Source organism: Oxyura jamaicensis, chromosome 14 (assembly GCF_011077185.1).
Source record: "Oxyura jamaicensis isolate SHBP4307 breed ruddy duck chromosome 14, BPBGC_Ojam_1.0, whole genome shotgun sequence".
In the NCBI taxonomy this organism is placed as follows: Eukaryota; Metazoa; Chordata; class Aves; order Anseriformes; family Anatidae; genus Oxyura; species Oxyura jamaicensis.
Genome location: NC_048906.1, coordinates 4,199,836 through 4,222,160, shown reverse-complemented (window position 1 = coordinate 4,222,160; position 22,325 = coordinate 4,199,836). Strand labels below are relative to the sequence as shown.

Here is a 22,325-nt window from a genome sequence, read left to right as displayed (position 1 = left end):
GATTGTCTGTGCTGCTGCTTTGCCCAGGGTCCCCCAGCTCCTGAACCAAGTAGTGGCCACCTCTTGCCAGCTGGCTCCTGAGCTTGGGGACAATCCGTATAGCAGGCTTGGTTGGCATCTGCCATTTCCTTGTAGGCTACACCCATCCTTCCTAGCAGGGAATGCATTTAAAATTAGAAAGCTATCTCCTGGGATAGCTTTTGGGGAGCTTGCCATAATTCTGTGCGCATAAAAGCTTTCACCGGCTCTCAATCAGGAAAAGATCCTTAATATTTTCACCTTTGCAGCCAGCTGGTAAATGCATATCTGCGAAACAGGCAGGGGTTTTGGACACCTCTCAAGCTTGAGTCAATGTCAATTGTTCACAGCCCTGTGGGCCTCTGGGTCTGAACCATGTGGTCCTTAATGTGTATTAATGACCTGCCTGCTGCTGCATAATGATTGAAACCTGTGGTCTTTTGGCCTTTTTTTTTTTTTTTTTTTTCCCTATGCAAGAAATATTTTAAAAGCTCTTATTGTTCTTGGAATATAAAAAGAAGATTCTAACTCACTACTGGAGATTATTTGCAGCCTCCAAACACTGAATTGTTGCTATACAATTACTGCGGCACTTTGAGGAGATACTGTTAAGAACAAGGAATTTTGTAAAAATAAGCATTCTACAGAATGCATTCTACAGAATTAATCAGAAACTCTTTTAATAAAGTGTTCTGTGTTTCTGTGACTGAAATCAACCCTCTCTTCCTTTCTTTGTTCACGTAGTTGTTTTTTAAATGACATCTCAATCATCGCTTTGGTCTCTGTGTTCGGTTTAGGTCTGTTCTGTTTTACCATGCAGACCTGTCTCAAGATGCTTCCTTTGAGCTTCTCTATCCATGAACTTCACTAAAATTTCTGGAGCACAGTTGGGACTGGGAATTTCAAAGGCCCATAAAATAAATGTCAGTGTAGATTATAAGATCTTTGGTGTTAAGCAGTGTCTGTGATACCCATCGAGACTGAAAGACCCATCGACACCTTTGCAACCACATTCCTCCATGAAAGCAGTCCTCTGCCAGGAAGATCACAGAGGCTTCCTTTCGCTGTGCAATGCAGAACTTATTTCTTTGGCCTAATTTTCCTTGTGTCATTTCTTCATGCACAAACATAAATATGCAGCACATCAACTCCTGAGTGAGCAAAGAACTAAAACATCTATAAATAAATCAGGCGGCTTCTCCTGTAGGGGAAAGAAAGAAAGAGTGAAAGAAACCTCATTTTCTGTTCAAAATACTTGGGATTTGCTAGATACTTTGGGCTATGTTGCCTATCAAGTGCCTTGACAGTGTCAATGGCTGTAGCTAGTATACAGAACTCGTAGGGATCTATTTAAAAAAGATTAAGGAGAGTAGCTCTTTACACACTGGGTCTTGAGCTTCTGAAATTTGTTGCCACAGAAGGCTGTGAAAGTGGATAGTGTCAGAAGGTTAAAAAAGGATTAATCACCTTAATGGACGTGAAGTCCATAAATAGATGCTAAAGGGAATAGCTCCGTATGTCCCTCTAATATCCCTCAACCCAGAATTGTGGATACCAGGGCAGGGTGAGGGAGCTGACTACAGCTATGACCAGGATAGTGGCTCTCACAAAATGCTACTTGCTACTGCCGTGTCAGAGCTGGAATGCTGGCTGCCTGGTCCACTTGTCCCACCCCAAAGGATATTTTTTATGTTCTTAAATCTCAATGAAGTGTGATCTTCCTGGAGCTGTAGTGAAAGAGCAGAGTGGTAAGAGCATCACTCCCTCAATGAATTGAAGAAGATCCTCTTTTGTTGTGGCAGGACCGAAGCACTGGAGTAGAACAGTGCATGGTGCTAAGAAATTATAGCAGGGAGTCTTGTCTCATATCCTCTGTGTTTCTACACTTGTGAATCTCCAAAATGAAATTCAGCCATCTACCACCTCTCTTCCATCTCCTGCTATGGCTCTTAAGCACACAGCCCAGCCTGATTATTCTGCCACCTCCCAGGGTCCCATTTCAGGCTGGCCTTCCTCTCATGTCTTGTTGACTTCCTCAGGTCCTTGTTCATGTTTGTAGCATCTCCTAAAATCTGTATGGAAAGTAATGCTTTTGGCTCCCATCACCCTTCTGTCCCTTCTAACAGTGCTGTAGCCGAGGGACGTGTTGGACTCAGCAGTGCTGTGATTAATTATTACAAAGCTCTGCATGTGGAAGAGCCTGGTCTAAGAGCAGCCCAGCAGATGAGGTCTTTTGTTCTTTGACTTTGTTCTTGGTTCTGTCTTCACTTCTGTAGCATTTTGCCTCCATTGAGACTTACTTAGTATGCATCAGTTCATGTGAGTTATTATCAAGACTATTTTTCATTTTGTTACATTACTCCTTAATATTTTTGTATTGCGGCACTGAGATTGAATGGGGTAATAGCTCTCATGGTGTTTTTCTGGAATAGATCCTATCAGAGAATCCCAGTGAAGTACCAATCAGGTACAAGTTGGCTAACTTGGCTATGCTGTTGCTTTACAAATAACTAATGTCTTGTTATGTGAAAATAAATATTAAGTGGATATCACATGTTTAGAAATATTTGTCCTTACGTTGCACTGGGTGGCACACATTGCAAAATTGGGTATGTAAAATTATATATGTATATATATATATATACACCCATAGATATGCAAAACATGCATATATAGTCAGCTTTATATTTATTCTTACCTTTCCTTTATACAGGTTGGTGTACTGGGTGATGAAGAAGAGTGGGTGAGTCTCCATGAGGTGGAGAATGAACCTGATGCTCAGATGCTGGAGGTACCAAACCTTACTCCTTACACTCATTACAGGTAAGAACAGCAGGTAATTAGCTGTGGGGCAGGGGGGGAGGTGAGGGGAAGAAGAAAGGAGAAAAAAAAGTTAATCGCATCATGGAACAGCTTTTCTAATCAGTAACAGCTGGCTGTATTTTGTTATCCGAACAAAAGGGAAAAGGTTCACTGTTTCCACAGTTTATACTTAAAATTGTTTGTCTGATACTGTTAATTATAATTTGCATGCAATACAGTTCATAATATTAAAAAGGGAAGACAAGTGCAAAGTGAAATGGTATTATGAGTAACTGATATCCCGTGACTTCTCTCATCTAAAGGGTGCACCAGTGTAACATCAATCAGTGACGAATCAATTGTAGTTAAACTGGTGCAAACTTGTAATTACATATTTACATCAGTTCGAACATCATTTTATTGATTTAGCTTAATTTGGTAACATCAATTAGATGAAGCCTTTGTTTATAAGAATTTCCCAAATTAAACTTAATAGATATATGCAAGGCTTAAACTGATTGAAGTGCGTCTACTTTATGGGTGAACCCCTGTTAAATTAGATTGATTTTTAAATCAATGCAATGCAAGTGATGCATTGCTTTAGTATAGACAAGATTTGAGAATTGGAGATATTCAATCCTAACAAAAATACTATCTGAAATAGCTTGCTAATGTAAAGGCTGGTTGGCAAGGAGGTGTAGTGGCGTTATATCAACTTACAAGAAGCTTTGTACATTTTTCCCTGTCTGACAGGCCAGTTAGCTATCCCATGTGCTGTTGAGAGCTAGTAATAGACACAACCAAAGTAAAGTTTGTATTATTTAAAACTAATTGGTACACCACTAGTCTTCTTCCCTTAGTCAAAAGCCCAGAAACATACTAGGTTTCACACAAACTCTCCACTGAAGTGTGGTACGCCTCACCCTTTTTATTAAAGTACTTTACATCCTTTTTTTTTTTTTTTACTTTTTTATCCTTTTTTACTAAAAGTTCTTTCTAAACTTTGGCACATGAGCAGAGATATCTTGTACAAAGGCTTAGAAAAATGACCTAGGTTGAAAAGAATTTGCTGTCCAAAACAGGAGTAGGTGATAGTAAAGTGCGTGTTGTACCAGAGCTCAATGTTCAGTGTCCATGCAAAGTATCGTTTACACACATACCAGAGGCATTGAGAACTGTCTTAGGGCTAACAGATAATAAGAAAATATATAATGAGTTTAGCATATATATATATATATTTATATTGAACTTTCTAGCTTAATTTGCTGCTACATCTCATTTCTCTCTCTGGAGTATCACACTCGTTTTCCTTACGTACCTACTGAATATTAGAGTGATCTCCGATCCCTCTGATTTTCTTCATCATCATTTGTACAATAAAGCATCTCCTTGAATTTTGCCTATTTTCTCCCACAAACACAAAGATGAGCTTTTTTATTTTGTTTGTCTAGAACAATTTTATATATTTTTTTTGAAACCTGGAGTTGTTGCCAAATGGATTTATTGTTCTCTAGTCAGCTTTACTTATTACCTACTTAGGAAATAAATCATGAAAGCTAATTATCAGACCACATCTTTATCGGCCAGTCTCTTTTCTATATTTTGTGCCAACATTTGACAGTAGAATCAAGGACAGTATTTGTTTAATGTGTTTCCTTTAATGCATTTTCCAAGGAGATCAGGGAAGATAAGTAAACGCAGTTATGTTGACTATCTCACCCTTTTCCCAAGCTCAGTCATGAGGTCCAAAATTGAATTGTTTAATATGAACAGGTCATGTATTTATGTGCAAGTGCTGGATGCCTCTAATTGCAGTACCTTCTTGTGTTTATGATGGGTGAGAGTATCTGAAATGTACAGCACGTCTTAATTATTTGGTGCTTCCTGAAAAAAAGATTTCTCTAAATCTCTTCTGACCCAGTAGGGATTTCTATTGTAGAAGAGATGGTTTCAAGCAGACAGGTTATTTTTTAAAGAACCATATCCATATTAAATAACTTAATCTTACTTGTGCAGGAAAGCTGAAAATGCAGCATGGGGATAAATCAGTTTCTTTCAACCAGTAATTGAGGGGAAATGTTATCACCGGAATATTTTTTATATTGACAGGGAATGAGAATATCTGAAGTTTGATATTTTAATACCTTTCTGGATGTATTGTGTAAGTGCTGCAAGAGAAAATCACTTACTGCTAGCATAAGCTCATCAGACTTAGCATAATTAACGTGAATTTCTCACACAAATACCTAAGATTCTAATAGACCCTAAGCTAATCTCATTTTCATTTTTTTAAATACCTGAGAGGATCAGAAAACAGTTACTGTCAACCATTCAGTGGTGAATACAAAGGGGACCTACACACCACAACCTTTGCAGAACATTTAGAGAGACCCCATTCGTGTTTTCCCACCCTTTGGGTGTTCGGTGCCTCTCGTTGAGCCTCATCCCTCTGCTGCAGGTTCCGGATGCGGCAGGTGAACGTGGTCGGCCCCAGCCCTCTGAGCCAGCCCTCGCGGGTTATCCAGACGCTGCAGGCTCCTCCGGACGTCGCCCCTGGGAGCGTGACCGTGCGCACGGCGAGTGAGACCAGCCTGTGGATGCGCTGGGTGGTGAGCCATCGAGTGGTGATGGGGGGGGTGCCAGCGCCCGAGGCGTGGAGGCAGTCCCCAGTTCAGCGATGCTATTTTTTTCCTTGCATTTGGCATAAGGAGTGACGGCAAAATGATTTCCTTTTTCAGAATACTCGGAAATCTGAGACTTACCTTAAGTGCCTTATTAATCACTTAAATTGCCTACTGCCACTGCCTCTGCCACTTCATCAGGGGAATATATGCCTGTGTGTAAAGCCTCGGCTTTTGAGACTCTAGTTCCACAGTCTGGGTCAACATGTGGGACAGAAATATAATACTGGAGCCAATTTGCAGTTTCCTAGGGCTCAGTTGTTTTTGCTCTGTGTAAAACAGCCCCCAGAAGGTACACACAGGCCATTGACAGTCATCCTGCCTGTACAGAATCGCTGCAGTTCAAAGACAGCAACATTTGCATGTTACGCTCCTGTAGGAAGATATTTATGTGAAAGGTTATGGAGTTACGTGATAAAGCGTAGACACAACTGATTAATTGCAAAGATGCAGTGATTGATGACACTGTTGTGCCCCTTTGACTGTCTCACTTACCTGTAGGGTGGCCACACTGGGACTTGTTTGGCAATTAACCTGCTCCAGAATGGTTTTTCTTCTCGCCTGTTAGGTCGGATTTTCCACTGGGGTTACTGTGGTGTGAAGCTGATGAAGCACAGGTTTCCTTTTGCCCAAACGTTAGCTTTTCCATGCATAAACTCATTACGGCTGGAAGTCAAAATCGGGCTACAGAAACAGGAGGCATTTCTCCCATCAGCGAGGAATAATTCTAATTTGCCAATGGAACAGGAGTTAGTTCTGAACCTTGAAAGCCCAAAACATCAAACACAAAGGCATCACCTCAGGATGTGTAGAAAAGTCTTTGCAGTTCATTTGATAGGACCCACGTAACTCCTTCATGGCTTTACTGTGTGAATAACGTGCCCACATTGTTAAACCTTTGGTACTATAGCCAGACCTACATGTCTTACATCAAAATTAACTCAAAGTTGTTTTAGAGACTTTTAAAAACTTTTAAGATTGTGTTTCCATGCTGTACTATCTGGGAGCCTGGTTTTCGTGAGTCCTACTGTGCAAGGTTCAGAAGGAGCAACAGCCACAGCTAAAAATGCCCTGGCATACCTTTTTCATGCTTGATAACATCAGTATTTGAAAGTGTTTAATCTCTCTTTTTCAAGACCTACAGGTGAATCTGTGTCCCTCTGGGAGCTGGGAATTCCTTCCTTCCAACAGAATAAGGGTCACATTTTTAGCCCTGCTTGCCTGCGGGATATAGTCTTCTAAGCTGTGAAATGTTAATGTATATCAAACTTTGCCAGTGAATCAGAACTGAATCTCAGCCATCCGTGGCATCGTGTAGTTAGTTTTATGAGGAGAAACTTGAAACTTCATGAAGTAGGCTAATTATTTCATATTTTAATCTCCCAAATTGCTTGAGGAGTTAGAATACTGGAATAAATCTCTGCTGATAAATGAATAGGGAGAGAGTCAGTAAAAAAGTTTTTTTAAAAAATACGATAAATGAATTTGTCACATGCTTCAGCAATTTATCATTCATTTCCATAATTAATCACAAAGCCCTGAATATATTCTATTGGTATCATCTCTGTTGATACACCCACAGCAAGTGGCACAGTTCTGTCACCATATCTATGCGGTACAAAATAAAGGTAAAAATTAAAAGAAAATTTCAAGCAACACAGAAATTAGATGTCAAGAAAGATAAATAAACCAGGAAATCAACCCCCCTTTCTCTTTTGCCTTCCTGTGGCCTTATACAAGTTTAGACAGCCTTGGCATACAGCATGGAAAGCCCTGGCAGTGTGTTCTGTGTAGTAATATTGTGCTTTTCTTTGTCTGTTTCTCTGGCAGCCCCTCCCCGACACACAGTATAATGGCAATCCAGAATCGGTGGGGTACAGGATAAAGTTCTGGCGTGCGGATCTGCAGTCTCCCACCCTGATGAAGGTTATTAACAACCGACTGGAGAGAGAGTACACGATCGAAGATCTCGAGGAGTGGACAGAGTATGAACTGCAGATCCAGGCTTTCAATGCCATCGGGGCGGGACCGTGGAGTGAAGTAGTGAGAGGTCGTACACGGGAGTCTGGTAAGTCAAAGCACCGTGTCTGCTGTGAAGGACAAGCTGTAGAATTTTCAGGATTTTATGCCTTTTGGTTCGGCTTTTTTTTTTTTCTTGTTGATCCATTAAATCAAAAATGAAAAAAAAAATCTCTAGACGCACTGAAGGCAAAAAGACATATAGACATTTGAGGGAGTTTATTTATTTATTTGTTTTACTCCTACCATGTTTTCATGCATAAACCTGCAGGTTGTTTATTTAAAGCAAATAAAACAACCTCTCCCCACTCCTGCCCCAGTTTGGCAGCATAACAGGCAGCACAACAAGAAGCTTGTGTACAGCCTTCTCTTACTGAGCAGCCATCTCGCACTTCCTTTCCCTCCCTAGTAGCTCCATTGCTCCTAATTCTCCCCCTTCCCTTATCTCCTTCTGATCTGGGGCAGGTTTTCTGGCAGTTAGAGTTATCTGAAATTTAATTTCAAACTCCAAGCATTTCTAAAAGGGCACAAATTATTTTAGAGAGCTGATTAGCCACATAGAAATAAGATAATTATCTGAGCTTTTGATGACACATTTTCAAAACTACCTTCTAAAATTGTGTACACAAGGTTATATAGACATAACCTTCATGTAGACATAGAGCGTGGGTACTGTACTGTCTGGCTGTTTCATCCATACTAGCACAGAGACTTCAAATACCATAAGCAAACTCACAATTTCAGGCAACAGTAAATTATTGTTAGCTCAGTAGCAACAGTAAAGCAGATCTTGAAAAGCTGCTCTTTAGCTGTTAACTTCCACATAGCCTGTGTCCAAACCTGCCCTACATGCACCTGATAAATTAAAATTCATATTGCAAGTGAATAAAAAAAAAGATGACACGTTTTAAAAGTTATATAATAAAAGCTCCTTGTGACCTATGTTTATGCAAGGTCCAATGCTGATATTTTTTCTTACTATTTTTTTCTTGTTTTTCTTAATAAAAATGCTTTTCAGTTTAATCTTATGCATACCCTACACTTACAGAGACAGAGACATGCATGTTCCCTCTGTACCACGCAGTGTTGGTTGGCGTGAAATGGCAGCACTGTGTGCAGCACACGATTTGGTCTGCTGGTTCAGATAACTGTCCTTTGAACTAGCTGAGAAGAAGGCCAGACAAAGTCATCCCCTTCCATTAAAGTGCTGCTTTTTGGGAAGTAGTAATTGGAAAGCTATTGCCAGAGGTATTTTAAACAGGGCATGTTAGTACTGGAGTTAGAGATAGCATGACCCAGACAAAATAGTTTTGAAGTGTTTTGTATCATAATAAAAAGATACCACATGCTCCATTTTCTCCTTTCCACTACTCTTCAAACACTTCTTTTGAAATGTAGTAAATACTAAGATTAAGTGATTTCATAAAACCTTAGGATTATAGTGCTCTTGCTCAGCATCTAAAGATCAGAGGTTACATGTGTGTATTTGGCATTTTCTCTTGGGGTATTAAAAGAAGGTTGACTTGAAAATGATTATAGGAGGCACACTGAAACCAGGATCAAAATAATACAAAGCTGTGATCTAGGCATAAGGACTCATTTGTTTTTTTCATGTATTTTCTTTGATACTAACATCTGATTTCTTGAATAGAGCAAGTTAAGGCTCAGACGTTTGGATGTATCTTTTTAGATTTGCAGTATACAAAAAGCACTGTACAGTAGCAATCTGCATGAGAGGGAATCTGCAGTTAACCTGCATGTACCGCCGAATGGGGTTAAAATAAGAATAAAATTATCAAAAGCTGGAGAAAGAGGTCAAAATATTTTCTACATCTGTCTTTTGAATTATGAGAAAAATTACATTTATCACTTAGGCTTTCAAAGTACTTCAAAAACAGGTCTCCTAAACATTTATTTATCCATTTTATAGATACAGAGTCCTGGGAAAGTAGGTTTTGACTGATGCTTTAGATTGTAAATATCCCTCACAGTGGGCCAGAGGTGACATTGTCCAAGATGGTTCACTGGCAGAACTCTCAGTTCTGGGTTTTACACCATCCAAGGAGCCTCAGAAGTTAGAGCCCAGGCACTAAATTAGCTCGTGCTATCTAATGACTGTGCAGTCACTAGAGTCCAAAATCTGTATTAAAAATAAAGCTGTACTGTGATATGAGATCACTAATAGCTGAGTGAGCACACGCGCTAACAATAAAGGAGCGGGCTGGTACAGGTATTCTGATTCTGGAGCACTTGAATTTGAAACATCTTAAAACAAAGAAAAAAAGAGAATAAATAATGCAGTGGGTTTTGGTGACCCAGACTTAAAAAACAGTTGGGAAGCCCTAAAATGAAATTCTGGGTTACAATTGCAAGCAGCTGAAAATGGAGAGGGATGAGTTAGGATTTTTAAGCAAAACAGGTTTTATCAATCCAAAATGTGTTGTTTTTTGGTTGGTTGGTTGGGTTTTTACTGTTAGAAATTAAATAATGTAATTGATTTTAAAGCATAAAATAAGTACAGAGTAACAAGCTGAATTTCTACTCTATGATTTGAATACGGTAGTAGGTATAGTATAGAAAAAAAAAAAAAGGAAATGTGAATATTTCTGATTTATTAGAGCAACAATGACAGGGCTGATTTGTTTTAAATACAAACCCTCTTATTTTCAAACAGTTCATCTCAGATACACCTAACCAGTTCCTTGATATTTTCTGGCATTCAGCTGCATGAATGTGTATACTTGTCTTCAAAATCAGCTCCTACACAAGCACGGTCACAAGGATCAATCTCTGATGAAAGTCAGAGGCAGACTTTCATGAAGTAGTTACCGTGGTGCATCAGTTGATAATTCAGATGTGGTCCAATGTCACTGCAAGATTTGTCAGTTGATACAAGCTGAGAATGTGGCCCGCAGTATCTGATTTTATAGGCAAAATGGTTGCGTGCTGCAGCTATGGTACTTTTTGCTATGGAGAGAACCACTGTATCACACTATCTAGCTTTCTTAGCCAAACTTCAGACTGTCTTATTGAAAGATGGATGCTTTTGGCCCAGTTAGAGACATAAAACGGCATCATTTGCTGTGTATTAAATATGGTTATATCAGCTGTAGAAACTGGATGCACGATCTTGGATGCCAACAAAGATAACCTTAAAAACTTGTTTTCCTATTGAAGTTCAAGTGCAAAGTACCAGAAACTCTATAATTTCCTATGTTTGATCTTCTAAAGTACAGTTTGGCAGTTTGCTGAATTAACTAATCATTTAGTTTCAGTTTTTCTGGTCCATTTCCTTAAAGCTCTGGGATTTTATGGACACTTGCTTGGCTTCTGCACTGTTCTTGTAGGTTGCTAATAAGAACTTTTCTTTGGAGCTTTTAACAAAGTCTTCAGTGCAATAGTTAAGGAAACAGCATTATAGAACAGAGTTTGCAGAGGACAGAAGGATCTATATGCCCCACTCAAGTCACTAATCAGTCTTAGCAAACTATAATTACTTTGAAAACAGGATATCCTAAGAGAGTAGGGAGGTCAAAGAAATGAAGGTTACATTTCAATTCATTCTTAAATGGCTGATCAAACTGCATTACCTGACAAAAGATAGGCAACAATAAGATCCATACTATCAGTTGGAGGCCTGGAATTCATACATCCATATTAAAATGAAATTCTCAACACCAATATGAGAATAGCAACGGAAAACTAACATGGAGCAAAATACTTGATCAACACAAGTATTTTTGCCATTTGGATGTTGGGTTTATATCCTCCCCAGCGAAAGGGGACATTCAGCTGCTCTGACTGTCACTGGGAATTAAGAGGAGTCTGAGCTAATAAATCTTCCAACAAACCATTCTCTCCTTTGTTAGCTTTAGAGTCCTCCTGCCAGCAGCACGATTGTACACACACCTCAAAGAAAGCATGCACACAGGGCCAGCCCGGGCACAGCCTCGACCTTTTGTGAATTCGGGAAATCTCGTGGCTGCTGATCAAAGAGAAAAAAGAAATATTTGTAAAATAAAGGAACTTTCACTCTTGAAAGGATTCAAACCAGATAAAATAAAAATAAATGTGGCTGGAAAGGGCTTCTTTCCTCTATGCATTCTGGTTTCCTGCGACCCACCTCCACCCTTTCTCTCTCCAGAAGTGATTCATGTGGGAGTAGCTCTTTGTGAAGATCTACAGATAAAGTTATGGCAGCTATCCAAAGACATTCATGGCTCCTGGCAATCTATTTTCCTTTAACATAATTATATCCTTGTGGGGGATAAATCTAGGAGAAGATTTAAAAAAAAAGAAGAGCACTTCAGCATTGGAGGGGGGAAAAAAATGGGATTTTAGTCTGCTGCAGTGTCATGTGATGGTGCTCTGTTCCTCATGTCCCAAATAATTGGTAACAGGGAAATTGTTTCAGAAATGACTATCTCTGTGGTTAACCTTGAGTGCACAAGGGTGGGGACTAGTGTCTTTTTTTTTCCATTTATATTAATTCCGGTGTCATACTCATTATCGTGTTAATGTTGCTAGGAGCTTCAGAAGCTAGCCTTCAAAACAGCTGATTTGTTCTTTCATTTGGGCAGCATTACTTTTGGCAGAGACTTGTGGTCCTTTTTTGTGATATATTCAGCACCTAATCAAGCCTTACTGCCCATAAGTACTTGTGTAACATAACTTGGTGAGTGTTCTCTTGAGGTCTGACAGGTGTATCACGCTTTAGGAAAGATTGCACCCTTCAGATGTTGGAAGTGCCACAGGAAAAAAATGTGAAAGGGCAGCATAAAATGTGAACTCTTAAAAATAGCCTCCAATTCTGCTTGCATAACACTGCGTGCTATTAAGCTTGCCCACAAAAGCTTGCAGTTGTGTGGTGGTTTTGCAGTGGTTTGAGTTTTAATGGCATGAGAAAATGCAAGTTTGCTCCTCTCTTGAGTCAGAGAAAATTACAGTGTTCCCGTGCCATCAGTTCTAATAATGTTTCTAGTTTCATATGAGCCAATTTTGCAACATAAATGAAATAGGCATATCTTTCATTTACACCATATCAGTCCCTGAAAATACACCTTGCGTTAATGTATCTGTCTATAATTGATGTATTGCAAATGTTAAGCACCATCACATAATCAAAAGGCTTAGAGGTTATAGCACTTCTTACTGAACTGGGAGGTCTGGGTGCAGTCCAGTGGTTGGAATTATTGCTAACTCTAGACAAGATGCTATAATTTCCTTTTGGATAATATAGGATGCCAGGGTGGCTTAAAACTTCGTGGTAGAGCAGATCATACTGTAAGATAAACTCCCATTCATAAAGATTTCTAGCTTTTGGCATAGGAAAGTAAGGCGTAAGGAAAAGAAACAGTAGGAGATAGACATTTGTAGAAGTCCGGTAGTTTAAACTTGATCCTAATTACTGCAAATACATAGAACCTCAAGTTTATTCATGTCCTTCTATATTTACTGTTCTTCTGTAGACTGTGATTAGCATTGAGTGTTTAGCTCTTTACAAACATTGTGATTTCTGAGACAAACTGGTACGAAATTGTTAAGTAGGCTGAAATGTAAAGATGATGTATAATGAACACAAGAGAAGAAGGGATTGTCCAGAACATATTCAAGTCCTTTGAGATTAGAGTACTATTCTAAGGGATCCTGAAACAATCCCAAGCAGACAGGGAGATGGAGCAAAATGATCTGGAATGCCTTACCTATTTCTGCTGTTGGTAATGCTGTCTGATTCTAGTTCCCTCTGCTCCTCCTGAGAATGTGTCTGCTGAAGCTGTGAGTTCAACCCAGATCCTTCTGACATGGAGCGCGGTCCCTGAGTCTGAGCAGAATGGTCTCGTCCTGGGTTACAAGGTATGCAAGTGGAGTTTCATGTTTTCAACATTTTTAAAGCACTACCTGGATACGTTTTTGCATTTGTAATTTATTGTTCACTTGGGGGATGTTAATATTATCCGTAACTCAAACCAGATAAGATACCAGAAGCGTGCTGTTTTTGAAAGGGGTGATCGGTGAATTTAATCTCATTTTATATCATGTGAAAAGGAAGAATCTAAAATGCATACCCTTCTTTTGGTAATATCTTTTTCTTTCTGTATTCTTATGCATTAATTCTACAGATACTTTTCAAAGCAAAAGATTTAGACTCTGAACCAAAGAGCCAAATAGTGAGAGGTAACCACACTCAGTCTTACCTGCTGTCTGGCTTGCGGAAATATGTGCTCTACGAGATCCAGGTGTTGGCATTCACTCGCATTGGAGACGGACTCCCCAGCTCTCCTGCAGTTATAGAAAGAACCAAGGATGATGGTAAGTGTGTATGGATTGCCAAAATAAAGGTCTGTCTTGATCCAAATTTTAACACTATTTTCTTTTAGTGATGCAGGTGTAGAAGACAGCCCACACTAAGACTATTTGGATTTATTTTGTTTAACTTTGAACTTAAAGGACTTGATCCTTACCTAATATTACTGTTCCATCAATCATGGGATGAAAATTGGCAAAAACATTGAAAACCAGAGTCGCCCATTTCCTTTTTTTTCCCACAGCTGATGAAAAGGAAAAGTTCTTCTAAAATTATTTCTACTCTGAAGCTTGATGTAGACAATTTCTATTGAAGACAATTTATAGAGCCCAATTATAAATGTCTATTGAAGTTCAATAATGCTTAAAGAAAAAGTAGAGTGCTACAGTTGGAAGCAATAAACAAATCTAGGTCTGATTGGACTGAAGGAGAGATGTGGAATTTGCAGCTTCAGTAATCCATTCTAATTTTTTTTTCCAAAAGAATAAGGCATTGACCGTGGAAGGTGATCATACCAGCTTCCTTTTGTAATTCCCTCCAGTGCTTCCCATGAGCTCAGGGACTCTGGAGTGCAGTTTGATGTGCTGAAAGACCCTGGGCAACCCTCCTCACCCCAGTTCTGTTTGAACACACCTGCAGGGTGAGAGCATTCCTGCTGGTGGAGTTGTACAGAAATTTAATTCAACTCTTAAAGCATTTTTTGCTTTGCAGATGCTATAGTTGCTTTTAGTTTCATTACCTTTTTGCTATTAAATGAAGGGTAGTATCAGTGCAAGAGGCTTCTGTTTATTACTCCCAATGAAGAAAAACAAACAAATCTCTTTCTTTGTGAAAATGTTCCCAGTAGAAATGGAAAAAACATTGGTATCTACACGCAAATTCATTAAGGCTATTTTGTTGGGCTGAAGTACATTCAGACTCCTGGCTTAACCAGACATTTTCTGCAGAGTGCAGGGAAGGTGCAAGAGCATGCAGGGACAGGAATGGGACAGAACAGGGACAGCAGCTCCCAGGCATTTCTTTTAGCCGTTTTCTCAGCACTCAGCCTCTGTAGTGACATGGCTTTTTTTTGAAAGGAAACAAAGAGAAATTGCTGTTAGCAGAACTCTGCAGGGAGTAAAAGAGCACTCATGGAATTGTATGTATCAGACTTTAATGAGAAATATTTAAAACTGTTTGTTTAAGATAACCCCATTATAGCAGTTCCTTCCTTAAGTGCATGTTGGCAAATGATACAAATTGTTCTTCCATCTCCGTACTCCTGACATAAATATGTTGTGTCTCCTCTGGGCTCAGCTTAATTAAAAGTATCATCAGGGGTAACGCGCAGGTGGAATTTGTGCTGAAGGGGAAATTTTGTGGATGCAAATGTGAGAATTAACATCTCCTCACCCTGTAAACCTGGAATGGTCAGTGCAGCCACCAGCCATCCGTATTAACACACACCTCACCTGCCTCTGATTCTCCAGCTCAGACCTATGTGTTTAAAATGCATGTGTAAAATCAGAAAGCAGTTCAAAGCTAGCACCGATGACACAGAGAAGAGATATTATTCAGCTCCAGCAGGTGTGAAGTAGATTAAGCTGACACAACTCCTGTCCATAAAGGCAGCTCGGTGACTTGCTTCGTGGGATGTGCTCGGTTATCTGGTGACAAGGCGGCGATGCGGCTGGCTCGCAGGGGCTCCCTGCTATGCCGCCAGGAGATAACTCGCAGAGGTCAAGCTCATTTATCAGAGCATCCTTGTAAACTCATTTCACATGTGCAGTAAAACACAGTAGGGTGCACTAGTTCTGTATTGTGCTTGGAGTTCATGGGTGCTGGAGGCATTCAGCTGTGGACAGGATCCCTCAAAGTAAACGTGTTATGTATGTACGTGGGCGCTACTAACCATCTATTTATTTTTGGTGAGCTACACCTTGGGCTGCCTTCCGTGTAAAATAAGCAGAAAACTTGTAATTCCTCTGACACGCAATGCCTGCTAGCGTGATCTCTGTTTCTCTTTCCAGCCCCTGGGCCGCCCGTGAGGCTGGTGTTCCCCGAGGTGAGGCTGACGTCGGTGCGAATTGTTTGGCAGCCGCCGGAGGAGCCCAACGGAGTTATCCTGGGTAAGAGGGAGCAGCAAGCCCGGGGCTGGAGACCAGAGCGTGCTCTGTGGCTGTTCGGTTTTCCTTGCACATCCGATTAGAAACCACACATAAGCTGATCCATGGCTAAAGAAAAGAAAATAGTCTGGTGTATCAGCTGAGAGACACGGTGCCCTGCGGTGAGGAGGAAAATTCTGCCAGGCTCCGTGGCGCTTGTTTTCCTGAGTCAGAATTGCATTTTATTCATGGCACTATGTTTGAGTTGTCATCTCTCTTTCCATCTGCATTTGGATTTGTAACCTGCTTGGCTGGGCTATTTGGCAAGCTGCCTGTTGAGCGACAGCAGGGCAGAGTTGGATTTTCCCTTCCTTCCCCCCACTTGCCTTTGCCAGGCATCCCTAACTTGTCATTTTCACGTGTGCTTCTGTTTTACTGCTTCCTTCAGGTTGGAAGCAGTTAACTCGCACTTGGCTTTTTATTGAGGTAAATGGGCAGCAAGGAATGAAAGGAATTCATGAAAAACCTTGTTACCTTGCTGCTATTGTAACTCCTGGGTTGTCTTTGCACCAGGAGTATACCAACAGCTACTTGTACTTTTAAAAAGTCGAAAGCTTTTACAATGTAATAATCTATTCTTGCCTCTTAAATTAATGTAGTTAATATTTACATGGTAGTGTTGTCTATGTTCTGTGCTGATGTTCCACACATTTTATGATAGTCTTAGCAAGTGAGTAAGGATTATACCTCTAAATATCCCTTTAAGTAAAGGACTAGTCTGTCTTTGTGTTTAGATCCTGAGTCAAGGAGTCAGAGTCTTTGCTTAGGTGTGTAGTTTCTCACAGGGGGTGCTCGGGGGGTAATCCTGACACCTGAAGTTGCAAGGAAATCATCAAATGGGGTCCAAAGGCAGCCACTGCAGGGGTCTTCTTAGCACAAGAAAGAGAGTTTGTGTGAAACTTGGCACCGCTTAGTTGTCAGAGACGGATCCACGCAGGGTTTCTCTGCAGCTCAAGGAAGCTTGGCTTCCTGGTTGTCTTCAGGGTTTGATTTGTTGCGTTTCTTTTAAGGAACTGTGTGTCATCTAAGTTTGCTCTTAGTAGAGACTGGGATTTGAATCACAGGATGTGGTTAAGGAGAAAAAAAATCATTTGTTACAAATGATGAGAAAGCACAAAAGATATTTTGCTCTCTGGACTGTTGCAATGTCTCCCCTTTCTGCACTTGGTCAGCCTTATTTGCTGGAGTTGCAAGCTCAGTGGAGTAAGAACTCTCTTTAATTTCATCTTTGCACAGTGCCCTGTGCAATTCATCCACTCGTTTAATTCTTGGTCAGTGCCACAACAAAATCATCCAAGTATAGGGCTGGAAGGGAAGGTGAAAGGTATCCCTTAGCATGCTTGTCATGTTTAGCACGTAGACTCTTGTCTCATATGTCTTGCACACTCCATACCCAGTAACACATCGCAGGGTACCTGGTCCTATATTGACTTTTTTGCAGCACTGGTGTTGTAATGAAGTAAGTTATGGTTCACTATTAATTTCTTCCCCTTTTCTGCAGGTCAGTCCCTCTTTCAGGTGTACATTAAGCTTTTTCTTTGTAAGTGCAATACTTTGCATGCATTTTTATTGAATTTCATCTTACTGATTCCAGACCATCTCTTCTCATTAACAGGATCACTTCAAATTACAGTCTTGTCCTCTAAAGGGCTTGCAACTGCTCACAATTTGGTTTTATTTTTGAAGTTTGCAAGTAGACTGGCAATTCCATCAGCCAGGTCACTAATGGAAATACGGAAGAGAAACAGACTCAGGACTTGTTCTCATGAGGCCTTACTTAATATGTCCTACCAATGTGTTAGCAAACTGTTGCTAACAACATTTTGACTTTTTTTTTTTTTTAAAGTGATCAAGGGAAAATGTGCAGTATTTTTCTTAAATTCTGTTGCTCTAGTTTGCTGTTGACAGGGCCATGTGGAACCATATTAAAGCCTTACTTAAAGTCTATGTGGATCATATCTACTCTTCCCACCTGGCCAAATTACGCTGTCAAAGTGGAAAACAAATTATTTGATATTTATTATTTGTTCCAGGCAAATATGTATTAGCTGTTCCCTGGCACTTAATTATCTCATGGATGTTTATATATTTCCTCTTTTTTTCTTTTTTTTTTCCAGGATCTTTCTAAGTATTAAACTTTAGCTTAATTTGTTCATAACTCCTTGTTTTTCCTCCCTTCATGTTATAAGATAAGGTAGTCTGCTTGCCCTTCAGTAATATTCTGGCATGTCACCTGCCCTCCACAAGTTCTTGAAGATCATCACTAATTATTCAGAGATGGCTCCAGCTAGTTATATAAGCACTGCAGGGCAAATTTCATCAGGCCTTTCTGACTTGATTACATCTAGCTTAGCTAAATATTCGTTAACCTATTCTCTATTCTAGCCTACATCCATACTTCTATTGTTGTCAGTTTTAATTTGTGTTAAGTATCTAGTCAATATCAACGGGTTTTGTGTGAAAGTGAAGCAGCAGAGGTATCAGACTTCTGCTCTTCTGTGCCACCTGTCTTGTGTTCATCTTTTATTCCCAGTAGTTGACCTCTCCTTCTGTCTCTTGTATTTCTAATGTATTTCTAAGATCTTTCTAACTGCCTTTGCCCTTTAAGTTATAACTCACTGTGCACCTTTAGCTGTTCTGATTTTGTCCCTACATGCTAGTGCTGTCTATTTATACGCTCCTTTAGTAATCTGTCCTGTTTCAACTTTTAGTACAATTCAGATTTGATTTTCAGGTCATTAGTGAGGTCTGAATGCAAACGTACTGGGCTCTTAACAGCTTCCGTCTGCATTGGGATAGTTGAACTTTTATTTTTGTTTCTTTTAAAACTGTCAGCTAACCTGAATTCCTTTTTCCCTTAGAATTCCTTCCCGGGGGCTTTACCAATTTCCCCAGTCCACCTCTTTGAAATCCATTGTCTTCATTCAACAGTTTTCACTCCTCTGGTTTTTTGATAGTAGAAAAACTGAGGTTCCTGGAGGAAGTAGTTAGCTGCCAATGATCTTCCATGATCTTTTATAAGAATCGAGGAGTGCTTCAAAAATAGCTAAAAAAAATAAAATAAAAATAAAATAAAAATAAAAAACGTAGCATTCTAAAGGTTGCAGGTTTATTTTCTTTCTTGTGCACTTTTTAAATCTTATTATTGCAATGAACTTTTGAAAGAGCATTGTAACCACCACCCTCTAGCACACTGGAGTAGAATTACTGGAAAATAATAAGTTAATATTACTTTGCAAGGTGCCCTGTTATTCACTAGTGGGACTGCAAAGAAAAAAAATATTTTTTTCTTTTGCAAGAGCAACTTATATTCACAGCCTTTGAACTAATGTTCCTGCTCTGCTAGCTTTGTCCTCAGAGTATACAAGCACCTTTGCAGCTAACATTTTTGTAATCTATATCAAAACATGTTCTAGCATTTCAGACAGAGATTAGCAGGATGAAATACTGGCAGGCACCAAGAGGGAAAACTACTTGTTTGTTTGTTTAAATATTTTACTGTAGAGAACTGCGAGATATTTCCACTTCTCCTTTCGGGAATGTTACAGTAACCATCTGAGGCTTAACTCTGTCTTCATTTCTTTACTCCACTCAGCTAGCACCCAGCATAGCTCCTTCAAACACTATTAAAGGCAAATGATGCATTAATGTGCATATATGCAAGTCTACCCATGAGCTTCCCCTGAAAACAAGAGCTCAGCCAGCATCCTTCCTGGTTAGTATTCCTCATGGTACGCTTGTATTTAGCGTTCACCTGAAGCTTATTGCAAAAGAGTGTAAGAACTCCACTGAGAATTAGAACCAAAATTGGATGTAATCCATGTTTGCAAATGCGTATTTTGATCCTAGGTTGCATTTGCACACCCGCTGGCCCTTAAACAGATAAGCAGTAAAATCAACAAACTGGATTGCTGCTCCACTAGGCAGACCGTAACCTCCCAGTATCGTTTGGCTTTCCCTAAGTTCTGTGACAAATTAATAAGTGTTTGTATCTCTGCTGCACCATGGCCTGCATGAGCGGGTGCTGTCAGTTCTGAAGGGCTTTGTATGGTGATGAGCTTGAAAGCTTTTTTATATTCATGGTGTGTTGTCATCTTCCTGCCTGTTTGCTTTGGGGAATCTGCTGGCTGTGTTAGTGACCTAACATTTAACAGGCAGTTCAGACTGTTGCCATTTATTGAGTTCAGAAAGCATAGCTCATGAAACTGCTTGCAGTTGTGCAAAAAATACTTAAGAAGATGCTAATGCAAAAATAAGCCTTGTTTCAATGAATAAATAAACTCCTGAGGAGCTGATCTTTCAGGTTTTTTGTTATGCTAGTTTGGCCTGGTGAACAGCAGAACTCCCAGTAACAGAAGAGATTTGGGATCTAAAGCTATGTAGGAAAAAAAAGAAAAGAAAAATGAAGAAAACAGTACATATCCCTCTGACTGACCATCCAGATGATTAACATTCTGTAAGATACTCCTTTCCTAGAAAAGTTTGCTGCGATCACCTTTTAAAGATTTCACTTTCATTCATAATCTTTGGTTTTTATTTTTTTATCTAGCGTATCTATAACATCCTATTGTCATAATCTAGTAAAGAAATGTAGCTTCCTTATTCATCCACTGCAGTAATCACAGGTATTGCCTCTTACAGCCCTGAAGCATACATTAATTTTTCTTTGAACACTTTCCATTTACCTCTATTGATTTGCCTCGTTTAATTTCACCCAACATTTCCTGTCTTCTCCCCTCCCTTGTTGCTGAAATTCATCAACTTAATAATTTTATCTTTTTGATCTTGTGTTAGCCCTAATTATTATCTGAGCTGTGGTTTAATATTACATCTTCCGTGTCACTCAGAGCAGTGATTTTTATGACAGAACGTATCTTGGCTGCCCAAATTGTCTAATAGTGGAAGGTGATGTAGAGGATCAAAATTAAGATACTGAGTGTGTCTCAGGAGGTTTGTAGGCAGCAACAAGAGTGAGATGAGTTCAGATGCAGAGGCTGGATATGTACCTTCGCATCACGCTGAGGGAAGTGTTGAGTTTCTGAGGAAATATGTAAAGGTGCAGGCTATGGTTATGTAAAGTCTGCCTGAGATACCCAGGCAAATAGATATTTGCCCCAACTGTCAGCCAGCATGGCACATGTAGGGGAGGGGACAGCAGTGGCCAAGTGCTATTTTTCAAAGAGAGGCATTGAAAGGGAGTTTGCAGAACCTGAACCTGTCTGAGACATGGTGTGACAAGAGATTTCTTTTTTCTCATGGCTAAATTAGGTTTTAATCTAGCCAAGGATCCACTCCCATGTAAGTTGTTATGATGGCCTAGATAGGTGTGTGTTCCTTTGCCTGATCTGTGCACATTTGTAATTGGCTTTCTAGCATGAGTACCACCATTTAGCAGTAAATAGTTGTCTTTCTATTTCCTCCTCACATTTTAACTACACTTTATATTTTAGAATGATGTAGGAAAGAGAGAAAATTGCTTGACAATGATATTTCACAGATATACTTATCTTTTAATAACTAGATAAATCAAGTTTTCTGTTCTTTTAATACTGTCTGTTTCCCTCCAGGTCTTATTCTTTACATCTTAAGTCGCTTTATCAAGCTTCTTTTGCCATCTTAGTTGCTTCTTCCTCCATCTTCCCGGCTGCTGTAAAAATTGCCCCAGTGCTTTTCTTTTACTACTTTCCCCTCTATTGAGATTTTACACCAGGTTCTCACTCCTGTGTTCTGCACATCTGTATAAACAAGAAAGATCATACTGTATCCGTTTCTTCTCTCCACTGCTGTCCGTCTTCCTGTGGACTTTTGCAAAAGATCAAAATGCTATAGTATTAAAGATATTGAAATTTTGTGATGAAACATATGGGACCAGCAATGGGAGAGCTGGAGGGTGAAAGAAGGTAGATTGCAGGAGAAGAAATGAGATATTCAATGTGTAAGACCCTAAGACTTTGCTGGCATGTAAGCATGCTCAGGAGTTCTCAGAATCAGGCCACGTTTTATGTATTAATCCAACGTTATCCACCCAGCTGTGGACAAGTTGGTGTATGGATGTACCCAGCACGCAGACTGTGGCACTGCACGGGGATACCCACAGCAGCAAGACATGAGCCAGGTCAGGTGCTGGAAGCTTTCGGTTGCTGGGGCATGTTTTCAGGTGTGGGTGGCTGCATGTTGGGGCAGTGCAGTGACACAGCTCTGTACCAGCTGTAACCACAGCCTGCAGGTGCTCGGGCTGAAGGCACAGGTGCTCTGAAGGCCAGATTGCTCTTAGAGGTGGCTGTGCAGGAAGGTTTGTTCTATGTAAGGCAGCTATGGCTGTTGCCTTCCATCTCCTAACAGCTGTGGAAGGAAGAA

General features: G+C 40.0%; 1 protein-coding gene across 2 annotated transcripts in view; it reads left to right on the top strand.

The window, feature by feature from the left end:
- Nucleotides 1-22,325, top strand: part of SDK1 (sidekick cell adhesion molecule 1) — a 393,889-nt gene that overhangs the window by 305,825 nt on the left and 65,739 nt on the right. For both annotated transcript variants that reach the window (XM_035340049.1, XM_035340050.1), the window contains exons 24-29: nt 2,732-2,841; nt 5,279-5,429; nt 7,332-7,569; nt 13,258-13,373; nt 13,640-13,829; nt 15,834-15,932. In XM_035340049.1, coding sequence (XP_035195940.1) covers nt 2,732-2,841; nt 5,279-5,429; nt 7,332-7,569; nt 13,258-13,373; nt 13,640-13,829; nt 15,834-15,932 — 904 coding nt within the window. The remainder of the gene's footprint in view (nt 1-2,731; nt 2,842-5,278; nt 5,430-7,331; nt 7,570-13,257; nt 13,374-13,639; nt 13,830-15,833; nt 15,933-22,325) is intronic.